The 11,298-nt window shown below is 69.3% G+C and overlaps 1 protein-coding gene across 1 annotated transcript; it reads right to left on the bottom strand.

The window, feature by feature from the left end:
- Window positions 1–443: 443 nt before the first annotated feature.
- Window positions 444–4,862, bottom strand: KCNN1 (potassium calcium-activated channel subfamily N member 1). Its single transcript, XM_088527157.1, has 8 exons — window positions 4,428–4,862; window positions 4,263–4,358; window positions 3,726–4,144; window positions 1,917–2,058; window positions 1,702–1,812; window positions 1,493–1,620; window positions 761–830; window positions 444–674 (listed from the first exon to the last, which is right to left on the bottom strand). Exons 1-8 carry the CDS (start codon window positions 4,860–4,862, stop codon window positions 444–446), a joined length of 1,632 nt encoding a protein of 543 aa, XP_088383283.1.
- Window positions 4,863–11,298: the final 6,436 nt, after the last annotated feature.

Raw genomic sequence — 11,298 nt, 5'->3', positions numbered from 1 at the left:
CCCAGCCCCGGCATTCCCGCTCCTCCTCCCCTCGGCCCCCACCTCTGCCCCTCCCCCATCCTTTCCCAGGGGGAAGAGCCCCCAGCCCCCCTGCCTGCCCCCAAACCAGCCTCTCCCGACCCCTCTATGTCCCCCACGTGCCGGGCTGGGACCCCTCCCATCCGCCCCCTCAAGCCAGGGCTGCCTCCGCTGCCTGGTCCCGTCTGGATCGTGACACCAAGATGCATCATCCACCCCCCCCCAGCCCAGGGCTGGATCCGCTATCCCGGCCCTGCACAGCATCTTGGCCCCCCGGAGGCTGCGGCACCCCCCGGGCCTGGCACGGGGACGCGGGCCCGGTGCCAGCACAGTGACCCGAGGACGTTGAAGCGTACGGAGCTTTACAGAACAAAGCTACTGAATCAGCCACACGATGGCCAGACGTGAAGCGGGTCCCGTGTCCGTCACCCGCTGTCCGAGGAGGCGGCGGGGCCGTCCGAGGGCGAGCGGCGGCGGCGGCGCGCGGCGGGCCGGCGGACGGGGGGCTGCCCCAGCGCCTGGCCCACGAGCTGGGGCAGCGCCCGCAGGCTCAGCCCCAGCGCCTCGATCTTGCTCTCCAGCGCCCGCAGTCGCTTCTCCAGGTCCTCGTTGCGCTCCTGCAGCTCCGACACCAGCTCGTACATGATGCTCTGGGTCTACGGGAGCGGGAGCTTGTAGGGCCCACCGGGGAACGCACAGGGACGGTGCCACGGGGAACAGTTGCCCCGTGGGCACAACTCACCTTGGCCAGGTCCACCAGCGTGTTGGCCTGGTCGTGCAGTTTCCGCTGCTCCATCTTCACGCTCCGCAGCCTGCAGAGGGAAATGCCCAGGGGGGAGCGGGATGAGCACGGGCCGGCACAGCGGCCCGCGCGCGTCCCGGTGCCGCCGCCGTGAGCATGCACGCGCGGCCAGCACGCAGGGGGACTTACTTCTGGGCTCTGCAGGGACGGGGCGGAACAGAGACAAAACACAACAGCAGGTTTAATAACAGCACAGAGAGCGCACAGAGCCACCGGCCGCCCGCCCCTGTGCCACCCCCAGCGCCTCTCGGCCTTTCCCCCACACCAGAGATGCCCCAGGCCGCACTGGAGCGGGGGCTGCCGCAGGGACCTGGAGCAGGGGATGTGGTGCCACCAGCAGAGCTGGCATTGACAGGATGAGAGAAAAAAAAATCCCCTTCTCCCAAATTTGGATTTTTTTTGGTGGTTATCCAAATGCAAAAAGTGCTAAAACAGGAGGGAGCTGGTGGCACTCGCATGGCTTGGGCTTGCTCCAAGTCCCGGGGGTTCGGAGAGCTCGGGAGGGAGCAGCGCGTTGGGGGCACTTGGGCAACGGGCGCAGCCTTGAAGCCGGCGGAAGGGGAGGCAGGGGCTCGAGGCCAGGGTGAGGGGCGGCAGGGCGACACGCGGGGCTGTCCCTGCGCCGTGGCGGGCGGGCGCCGCGTACGAAGCAGGTAAAGGTTTGGCACTTACTGATGGATGGCTTGGAGGAACTTACGCTGGTGTTTCCGAACTTTGGCATGGTCGATCTTCTTCACCAGCTTGGTGTGTTTGTAGATGAGCCACGTTTCCCTGAGTACGTTGGCGGCCGCGTTTTTCACCTGCAGGGACAGACGCGGCCGCTCAGGGGCTGCGGGCAGCTGGGGTCCCACGCGCGGCCCCTCGTCGTGGGGGACGCTCACCCGCTTGGTGAGCTGCGTGTCCATCATGAAGTTGTGCACGTGCTTCTCGGCTTTGGTGAGCTCCAGCTTGCGGGCAACGACGGCAACAACAAGGGCCGTGCAGCCGGCACCCTGCGCGCGGGGCGAGAACCGCACGGGACGTTTCCCCTGTGCCGGGGCAGGAACAGGCAGCGGGACCCCCCCGCTCTTCGCGCCACGGCCGCCCCGGTGCTCACCATGATGCCGGTGAGGAGGCAGACGCCCTTGCCGCAGTACGTGTGCGGCACCATGTCGCCGTAGCCGATGGAGAGGAAGGTGATGGAGATGAGCCACATGGCGCCCAGGAAGTTGCTGGTCACCTCCTGCTTGTCGTGGTACCTGCCAGGGATGCGGGCAGCGCCATCAGCCCCGGCCCCCACCGGCTTTGCAAGGCAAGGGCAATGCGGAGCTCTCGGACCCGCCTCGGGCATCGGCATCCCAGGACACTGGGAGCTGCTGCAGCTTGAGCTGAGCCCCCATTGGGGACGGAGCCCCCCGACCTGGGGGTGCCACAGCAAACCTCAGCCCTCCTGAAGCTTGTCCCGAGGATCTCCAAGCATTTCCCAAGGATCTCAAAGCACAGAGCGTGATTCCCAGCCCCCAGAGCGCCCCGGTCCTCGAGGATGCGCTCTGTCCCCGCAGCGCGCAGCACGGCGCCGGCTCGCTGTGCTTTGAGATGTCGTGGCCAGCGCCGGAGCCACGAACACGGCGGCTTCGCTCCCTGCTCCCGGGGCCGCGGTGCGACGGGGCCGGGCGGCCGGAGCGCGCAGTGGGATCAGGGGCATGCAGGGAGCAAGATAGAGGGTGGAAAACAGTGAGAGAGGAAAGCAAAGGGAAGGGCACCAAGGCGGACAAGCCGGGTCAGACTAAGCGTGAGGCGAGGAATTTAGGATTGCTGCATCCCTCCGCCCAGCCCCGCAGACCCCATCCCTGCCGTCCTCCTGCCTGCTGCAATCGTGGCTTGGAACCTCAGCTGGCCCTGGAGAGCACCGAGCGGGAGCACCAGCCCCGCGGCCACCACGGGCTGCAGCGCCTGCACCCTCCTCAGCCTTCCTCATCCCTGCCCTTCCTCGTCTCTGCCCTCCCCTCCTCATCCCAGTTCTCCCTGGACTTCCCAAGCACCCGGACTGCCCCATCAGAGAGGAAAAACCTGGAGCAAGAGAAACTCCCGGCGCAAAAGCTCTTTCGAGATGAGCAGCTCCTTCCTGGCCACCTCAGATGGTCCCTGCTCTCTGCTGGGGTTTGTGGCTTCGGAGGTGAAGCTGGGAGCACAGAAGGGCACTAAGAGCCCCTGCCTCGGGCACAGGGCCCCCAGTGACGGGGGTGACTGCTGCAGCACGGGGCAGAGCCCACGGGGAAGGACCTGTGCCCCAGCACATGCTGCCATGGGTCCCCTGCACCGGTACCCGTGTCACATCAAAACCGCCTGCAGCCAGGGCTGGCCTGTCACCTCTGCCTCACGGTGAAGGGGCCATCACGGCACAAAGCAAGGCTGAGGTTCCAAGGGGAATGGGCTGCGGCCCCTTTCCAGGACCCCCACACACCCCCTACATCCCCTGGCCAGCTGCAGCTAATCCTAAATTCCCGGGAGCACAAGCCTGGGGTGGGAGGGACGTCCCGTGCAGGACACGGCTCTCGGTTCCTGCGGTGACTCACAGTTTGTCCCTGCGAGCAGCAGAGCGGTCAGAGAGGGAAAACAAGAGCAGTTAATGAGCAGCCCAGGGCGAGGGCAGCGGCGAGAGGGACGAGCACAGCGAGGGGAGCCCAGACCCGCACCCTCTGCACCACGCCTGGTCCCCAAGGCCCCCCAACACCCCTCAGTGCTCGCCCCTCCGGCCGGGTGGCACCTCTGCAAAACCCTGCAGTGGCCGCTGCCCCAGCGCAGGTTCCGCTATTCCAGGACAACGTGCCAGGGCCAGAGGCCGCTTTGGAGTGAGCCTCACCCCGCGGGGCTTTGCCCGGTGCATCGTCGCGTGCAGCCCCCCCGCGAGCCCCGGTGCAGGCACCTCTCGCACACGCGGACCGTCCAGGCAGCGATGATCCAGGAGGAGATGCTGAACACGAGCAGCACGGTGCCAGGGCAGATCGTCATGAGCGTCTTCATGACGAAGCGCGTGTTGAAGTTGATCTTGTTGAGGGCACCGATGCTGCGCGACGAGGCGTCGGTGAAGAGCTTGCTGTGCAGCAGCATCACGCGCCCGATCAGGTAGAGCCGCAGGAACATGGGGATGGAGAGGATGATGTCCACGTCGGCATCGGCCACCGAGGCAGCGTAGGTGAAGGCCAGGCGGGCCGTCCAGGTGAAAAGGTACTGGCCTGGGATGGGGTGGATGGCGCAGACCACCAGCTCCAGGGCGATGAAGAAGATGCGCTCGTAGGTCATGGCAATGCGCCAGTCGTCCGCACCGTTATCCACCATGAAGAGCTGGGGGTGGGACAGTGAGCGGTGGCTGAGGGGACATCCTGCAGCGAGCCGGGCATGGAGGCTCCATGCGCGCAGGGCCGGTGACCAGGACACTGCAGGGGACACGGCTGGGGCTCACCTGGATCTCCCTGGCGTGGTACATGACGATGAGCCCCAGGAGGATGACAGTGGAGAGGCTGATAAGGCATTTCAGTGCAAACGAGTACGAGGACTCCTGCGGGGAAGCACAGTGACCCCAGGCCCGTGGCCCCTTGCCCACAGCCCCGCATGGCCTGGCCCCTACCTTGGTATAGACGCCCCAGGACAGCTCCGTCTCTGTGACCATGACCACGATGCCGAACATGCCGAAAATGAGGGCATAGTCGCTGAGGCGCTTGCGCTTCTCAAAGAGGGCCCGCCGGTGGCCCAGCTTGTAGCCGATGTTCTGGTTGCGGCGGGTGCCCCGTGCCCGCTCCTCGTGGCTGCCCGCGGGCTGCTCCGCACCCGACACGACCACCTCGAGGCCGGCGGGGCATGGGGGCCGCAGCGGCTGCGCCTCGGGCTCATGCGGGGAGCCGCGGGCGCCCCGGGGCCGCCCCACGCCGCCGTTGGACTTGCAGGCGCTCATGGCTCCGGGGACGAGGGCGCCGGGTGATGCCGCATGGCTCGGCGGCACCGCGGCGGCAGCGACCTGCGCGACAGGAGCTGCTGTCGGGGCCCGGACGCGGCGCGGGGACATCGCGGGCACGGGGAGACGTGGCCTCCCCGCGAGCACCGGCACCCACGGACCCCCCCGCCGCCGCTCCCGGACCCGTCCCGCGCTCCACGGGGAGGGGGCAACTGAACTCCCGGCCCCGGTGCGCACGGCGGCATCGCCCGAGCCCCGACGGGGCGCGGGGCCGGCCCCGGCAGCAGCCCGCCCGCAGCGGCACCGGCGGCGGGGACGGTCCTGCCCGGGCCTCGGTACCTGCCAGGCTGCCAGTGGAGGCGGCGCACGGGGACCCGCACCAGGACCGGGACCGGGACCCGCAACGGGACCGCGCTGCGACCGGACTCGCCTCCAGCCCCGGGGCCGCGGGAACGGAGCGCGGCGGGGCGGGCCGGGCGCGCCTCATTGGCGGAGCCTGGCCCCGCCCCCGTGACGTAACTGGTTCCGCCCCTCGCCACGCCCCCCGGCGCACCCCCATCGCCCCCCCCCCCCGCATTCCCCCACCCCATCACACCCCCCCCCCCCCCCGCTTCTGTCGCACCCGCCACTTCTCGGTTCCCAGGTGTCCCCTGCACCCCATCCCCTCCGCACCCTCCTTGCATCCCCTGCATCCCCTCCATCCCCCCAGGCACCCCCCAACACCGCTGCCCCCCCAAGGCTCCATCCGAGCCCTGCTCAGCCCCCTCCATCCCTGCCCCGGACATCCCCGTCATCCTCTCGCATTGCAAACCTGCACCCCCCGCAGCGCATCCCGATGCACCCCACTCTGTCGCTCCCCCATGCGCACCCTTACCCCGCCACGCACATGCCCGTGCACCCCCCCCCGGCACACGCACCCCCTCTCCGGTACCTGCTGGTGCTGGCAGCCGGGGGCCTCAGGAGCGCTGGGGCTCGGCGGGGGCTCCGCGGGAGGCCGGGGCGCTGGGGGCCATGGGCTTCCCTCCACGCCTGGGCCGAGGGGAGCGGGGACATCAGCACGGGTGGCAGTGCCCAGGCCGGCAGCCGCGCTCTGGCCCTGGCAGCCAGCGCTGAACCCACCCCCCAGCCCAACGGGCATCTTGGATAGAACCCCCCCAGCTGCCCACGCAGGCCCCGCTGCGCCCAGCGCGGTGCCCTGGGGTGAGGAGCCGCGTTGCACGAGCCGAGCAGCCTGGGCCTGGCGGCACCGAGGGCCCCACTGCAGCCGGCACAGCCTCAATCACACGGATGTCCCTGCGGAGCCGTCACAGGCCCATCACACGCACATCCCCACAGAACCCCACGGCACGGGCGGCCCCAGCGAGGACCCTGCAACCCCAGGCACTTCCCCACTGCGCCCGGGTCCTTCAGCCTGGCTTCACACGCTGCAGTGCCAACCTGGGCACCCGGACACTGCAAACACATCCCGTCCTGCCTCAGCGCACACGGAGCTGGCAGGACCTGGGGCCGAGGTGGCTGCCCCCCACTTGCATCCCTGTGCCCGGGTATACACAGGACCGCTGGAGCCTCTCCAGGGCTGCTCATTCCCTCTCCATCCTGCCAAACCGATTGCAGGAAAATGGGCTCCGATTGCTTTTTAATGCCTGTCTGGGGTGGGATGGAGCAGGCAGGGCTGGCCCGTCAGGATGGCACTACCAGCAGTTCAGCAAACGTCTCAACTCCCCCCAGTAGAGAAAAAACCCCCACAGGACCCTGGGGATTCAGCACCCTGATCATGTAACGGAGCCTGTGCCACAGGGGCCATGACGATGGGCTCCAGCACCCAGGGTCCCTGCGGGCAGGGGGACACAGGTCTGCACGTGGTGGCTGTGTGGGAGCGCCAGGGATGCAGCCAGGGGGACAGGGAGGAGCTGCAGGACGGTGGAAGGGACACGCTGGGGCTGCATCATATCCTGCCCCTGCACCAGGCAGCGCGGCCGTGGGCCCCAACCTGGCCAGGACGGGCACAGATGTGCGGGGTCCCTGTGCTGATACCCGGCACCATCCCCACGACGGCCAGCGGGCGCGGGGGGCTGCAGGACCCCCCTGCCCCGATCAGCGCTGCTGCCTGGGAGCAACTGCAGAGGAGGAGGGTGCAGCTAAAAATAGAGGCGGGCGGCCAAAAAGCTCCCGGCTGGTGATTTATTTATCACCCGCACGCTAATTCCTGCCTGGGATCCACGGGGCAGGAATGGGGGGCAGCCGGGATCTGAGCTGGGGTGCCGGAGGATTCGTGGACGAGCACCCCTGGCCCATGGGTCCAGCCCCTCATGGGTTTGCGCTGCGGGGGGCCCGGCCGTCGGGGCTCAGGGCTGCCTGTGCACAAGTGCGTCACATCCCGACCCGGTCCCCGCAGGGCCCCGCTGCACTCCCCACCGCCAGCCTTGGCCATATGGCAGAGGCCGGACAGCAGCTGCCCGTGCCAGCAGGATCCCCCGGTCCCACAAATGCCACCGCCGCCCTGGCCGGGTGCCACTGCCATGGGCTGAGCCTGGGGACACGGGACGCTGCCAGTGGCCTTGGGACCCTCCAGCCTTGCTGCTCATGGTGGCATCCTGCGCCTCGCAGCCCCAGCCAGGTGCCCTTCAGCTGTGGTGTTGCTGGCACATGGAACCGCCTGGAGCTTCAGCACCCTCCTGGAGCCAGGATGGCTCCTCCAAGCCCTGCCACAATGGGATCGCTCCAGCTGTGCCGTGTAACTAGAACCCCATCCCACAGGAACCCTGCATCCTACAGGAATCCCACATCCCAGGGGAACCTGCATCCTGCAGGAATCCAGCATCCCACGGGAACCCTGCAACCTGCTTAAACCTGCCTCCCGTGGGAATCCCACATCCCATGGGAATGCCACATCCCACGGGAACCTGCATCCAGCAGGAACCTGGCATCCCATGGGAATCCCCCATCCCAGGGAACACCATGTTCACCCCATGGCTCTCCGGGCACCACAGCCAGCGGGCAGAGACCGGAGCTGAGCTGCTTTGCCCCCCCTGCCCCAGCGCATCCTCCCCACAGCCCCATCCAGGCGCCTGCGGAGCCCCAGGGTGCAGAGCGGGCACCGGAGCCTCCCGGGATGGAGCCTCCGCGCAGGGGAATCCCCGGGTCTCCCCGAGCCGAGAGGCAACCCGGGCCTCCCCCGCGGCGGGGGGGACCATCCCCCGCATCCCCGCGCCAGCCCCTGCCCGCCGGGGAGGGGGGTCCCCGCGGCCGCCACCGTCGCCGCCTCCGTCCCCAGACAAAGCAGCGGCGGCGGCTCCGCCGAAGGACAAAGCGGCTGCACCGGCCGCCCGGCCCCGCCGCCGCGGAGCCGCAACCGTGGACACCCCTGGGTGCCCCCCAGCACCGATCCAGCCCCCCCAAGGTCGCGAGGAAGGTCGGCGCGGGGACCTCGGTGTCGCTGCCCGACAGCCCCCGGCCCGCGCTGCCGCCCGGGGCGGGGGGGATCCTTGCTCCAGGGAGCGCAGAGCAGCCCGGCAGCCCCGCGGCAACTGCAGCCTCAGCTGCTCGGGGCGAGGCGGGGGGGACATCCCCGGGAACCGGGACACCGATAACTGCCCACACCCCCTCGGCTGCCGGTACCGGCCGCGGGCGCCCGGACCCCCCGCCCCGCGCGCGCTCACCTGCCACGGCGGCGGCCGGCGGGGCCCTTGGCGGCGGCGGAGGCTCCGGCAGCCTCGGCGCGGCGGCCGGGGGGGCCGCGGGCTTCCCTGCTCCCCGCCCCCGCCGCGCCCCCCCGGCCGCCGCTCCGCGCCTGGTGACCTTGAGCCCCCGCGGCGGCGGCGGCGGCGGCGGCGGCCGGGAGGGGCGGGGGGGGAACGGGGGGGGGTGATGTTATTTTTAGTCGGGAAGAGTCATTCCCGGCGCATCCGCTGCGGGGGCGCGGGAATGCCCGGCACTCCCCCCCACCCTTCCCCGCCACTCCCCCGCATCCCGGGGCATCCCCGGCCCGCGCCGCGGGACAGGGCGCCACGCGAGGGGTCCCCGCCGGCCCCGCTCCTCGCTGGGGTCCCCAGGGCGGGCGAGCGCGGGGGCTGCAGCGGTTGTTGCTATTCCGCTCACTCGCCGCTGTTGTTGTCGCCACCCTGGGTCCCCCCTCCCCGGCACCGCAGCTTTTGTCTGCAGCTAAATTTAGCTGCCGCCACCGCCTCCCCCGCGATCGTTGCCGCAGCTGCGGGGCCGGGGCGAGCACCAACCCGGCACGCTGCTCCCGCTCTGCTTCTTCCAACTTTCCTGCCTGCTTTTCCCTCCCCAGCGCCCATCGCACCCAGGGGTGGTGGGTGCGGAGCCGGGGAGGCCTCGGCCCTGGTGTATGAGCAGCACAGGGCCCCCAGCCCCCTGCCCGGGATGCACGTGCAGATTTGGGAATTTTGGGTGCGTGCAGCGTGCCCATGTGCTGCATGGTGCAGTGAGCACGTTGGGAGGGAGCGCAGGGTGAACAGAGCGTGGCGTGGGTGGACGTGTGTGCCAGCTGCACGCCCACCCGCAGCCCTCCCCAAACGCTGCCTCGTCGAGCAGGGGGGCTGCCTGTGCAGGGGAGAGTTGCAGGGCTGTAGGCATGTGTGGGCATGCAGGACAGCTCCATGCACAGGGGCTGCGGATGCGCTTGGAGGAGTGTGCTGCAAGTGCAATTGTGCACGGAGAGCAAGAGTGTGCAAAAAATCCAGGGTGTGCACCCAGGTGCACGGGGCATGTAGTGGTGCGGGGACATGCAAGGGAACATGGAGAGGGTTTGCAGCATAGGGTTTGCAGCATGCACAAGTGTGCAGGCGTGCTGCATGCGGTGCATGAACTGCCGTGTTCCTGTGCACAGGGTTAGCGAGCAGGGGTAAACGCACAGTTCCCTGCACGTATGTGCAAGGCAGGCACATGCGTGTGTGTGGGAGGGTGCATGCAGAGCCTCCACAGGTGGACACGTGCAAAGTGTGCGTGTACAAGGGCCTTGCATGCGTGTGCACTGCGGTGCAGCATGCTCAGGAGTGCAGGCACAGGTCTGTGTGAGGGTGTGTGCGCTGCAGCTCAGCGTGCACAGGGGTGCGTGCATTTTGCAAGGCTGCGTGCTGTTTGTAGGAGGGAGTTGGTGCAGAGCGAGGTGGGCAAGCCCTTCATGCACTGGAGGTGCAGCAGAAAGCAGGGGGTGCAGAAAGGAAGAGGGGCCTGGTGCAGGGTGGGCTCCATGGTGCAAACAGCACGTTGCACAGGATTGCATTGCAGAGGGAGATGCGAGGCATGCATTACAGGGGGTCATTGTGCAGGATTGCAGGGTGTGTGTTGTGCAGGGGGTGCATTGCAGGCAGGTGTGGGTGCATTGCAGCGGATGCATGCACGGGAGGTGCAGGAGGTACACCGCAGTGGGTGCACTGCAGGAGGTGCATTGCACAGCGAGGTGCGTGGGGGTGCATTGCAGGAGGTGCATCATGCAGTGCGTTGCAGGGGGTGCATTGCACGGGAGGATGTATCGCAGGAGGTGCATTCTGCAGTGGGTTGCCGGGGGTGCATTGCTCAGGAGGGTGCATTGCAGGGGGTGCAATGCCCGGGCAGTGCAAGGGTGCAGTGCAGTGGGTGCACGGAGTTGCATTGCAGGGGGTGCAATGCCTGGGCGGTGCAGTGGGTGCATGGAGCGGGGGGGGGTGCAGGGGGTTGCATTGCAGTGGATGCACGGAGCGGGGGGGCACGGGGGGTTGCATTGCAGTGGGTGCACGGAGCGGCGGGGTGCAGGGGGTTGCATTGCAGTGGGTGCACAGAGCGGGGGGGTTGCAGGGGTTGCATTGCAGTGGATGCACGGAGCGGGGGGGTGCAGGCGGTTGCATTGCAGTGGGTGCACGGAGCGGGGAGGCGCAGGGGGTTGCATTGCAGTGGATGCACGGAGCGGGGGGGGCGCGGGGGGTTGCATTGCGGTGGGTGCACGGAGCGGGGGGGTTGCAGGGGTTGCACTGCGGTGGGTGCAATGCCGCGGGGGGGCACACAGGGCTCCTGGCGCGGACGCGGCTGCGCGCGGGGGAAGCCCGTGGATCCCGGCGCCGCGTGACCGCCCCCCTCCTCCCCCCCCCGCCGCGGGTTCCCCCGCCCCCGCGCGCCGCCCCCGCACGGAGCTGCCCGTTTCCACGGCAACGCCCCCCCCCCGGGCTGCGCGCGGCGCCAGCCCCTCCCCCCCCCGCCGAGCGGGGGGAGGGGAATCCCCGCAGCGGGGGGGAGGGGCGGGGAATCCCCCCCCGCAGGGTCCCCCCACCCCCTCCCTGCGCAGGGACCTCCCTGCATGCGGGGGGGAGACCCCATTAACCCCCCCCCGTGCACCCGGGGGGCTCCCCCGCCCCCCCATTAGCCCCATTTCCCCATGAGGGAGCCCCCCCCAGGCCTCGCTGCTCGACCCCCTCCCGCACTGGGTGATGCCCCCCCCACCAACCCCCGGGGATCCCGGTACCACCGGGGCCCCCCCGTGGGCACCCATCCCCGTTACCCCCTTCCTGCCCTTGGGGAATCCCACAGGATGCTCCAACCTTCAGCCGGTGCC

The sequence above is a fragment of the Tinamus guttatus genome, unplaced genomic scaffold (assembly GCF_059628265.1).
Source record: "Tinamus guttatus ecotype Peru unplaced genomic scaffold, ASM5962826v1 Tinamus_guttatus_pri_ptg000261l, whole genome shotgun sequence".
Classification (NCBI taxonomy): Eukaryota; Metazoa; Chordata; class Aves; order Tinamiformes; family Tinamidae; genus Tinamus; species Tinamus guttatus.
Note: the sequence above shows the minus strand (reverse complement) of the source record. Positions and strands in the feature narration are given on the sequence as shown.

Excerpts from the sequence above, each read along its gene's own strand:
- KCNN1 (XM_088527157.1), bottom strand. The coding sequence starts at position 4,862 with ATGTCCCCGCGCCGCGTCCGGGCCCCGACAGCAGCTCCTGTCGCGCAG. Across the intron at positions 4,145-4,262 it reads ACCACGCCAGGGAGATCCAG|CTCTTCATGGTGGATAACGG; the intron begins GTGAGCCCCAGC and ends TCCCACCCCCAG. Across the intron at positions 831-1,492 it reads TTCCTCCAAGCCATCCATCA|GCTGCGGAGCGTGAAGATGG; the intron begins GTAAGTGCCAAA and ends TTCCCTCTGCAG.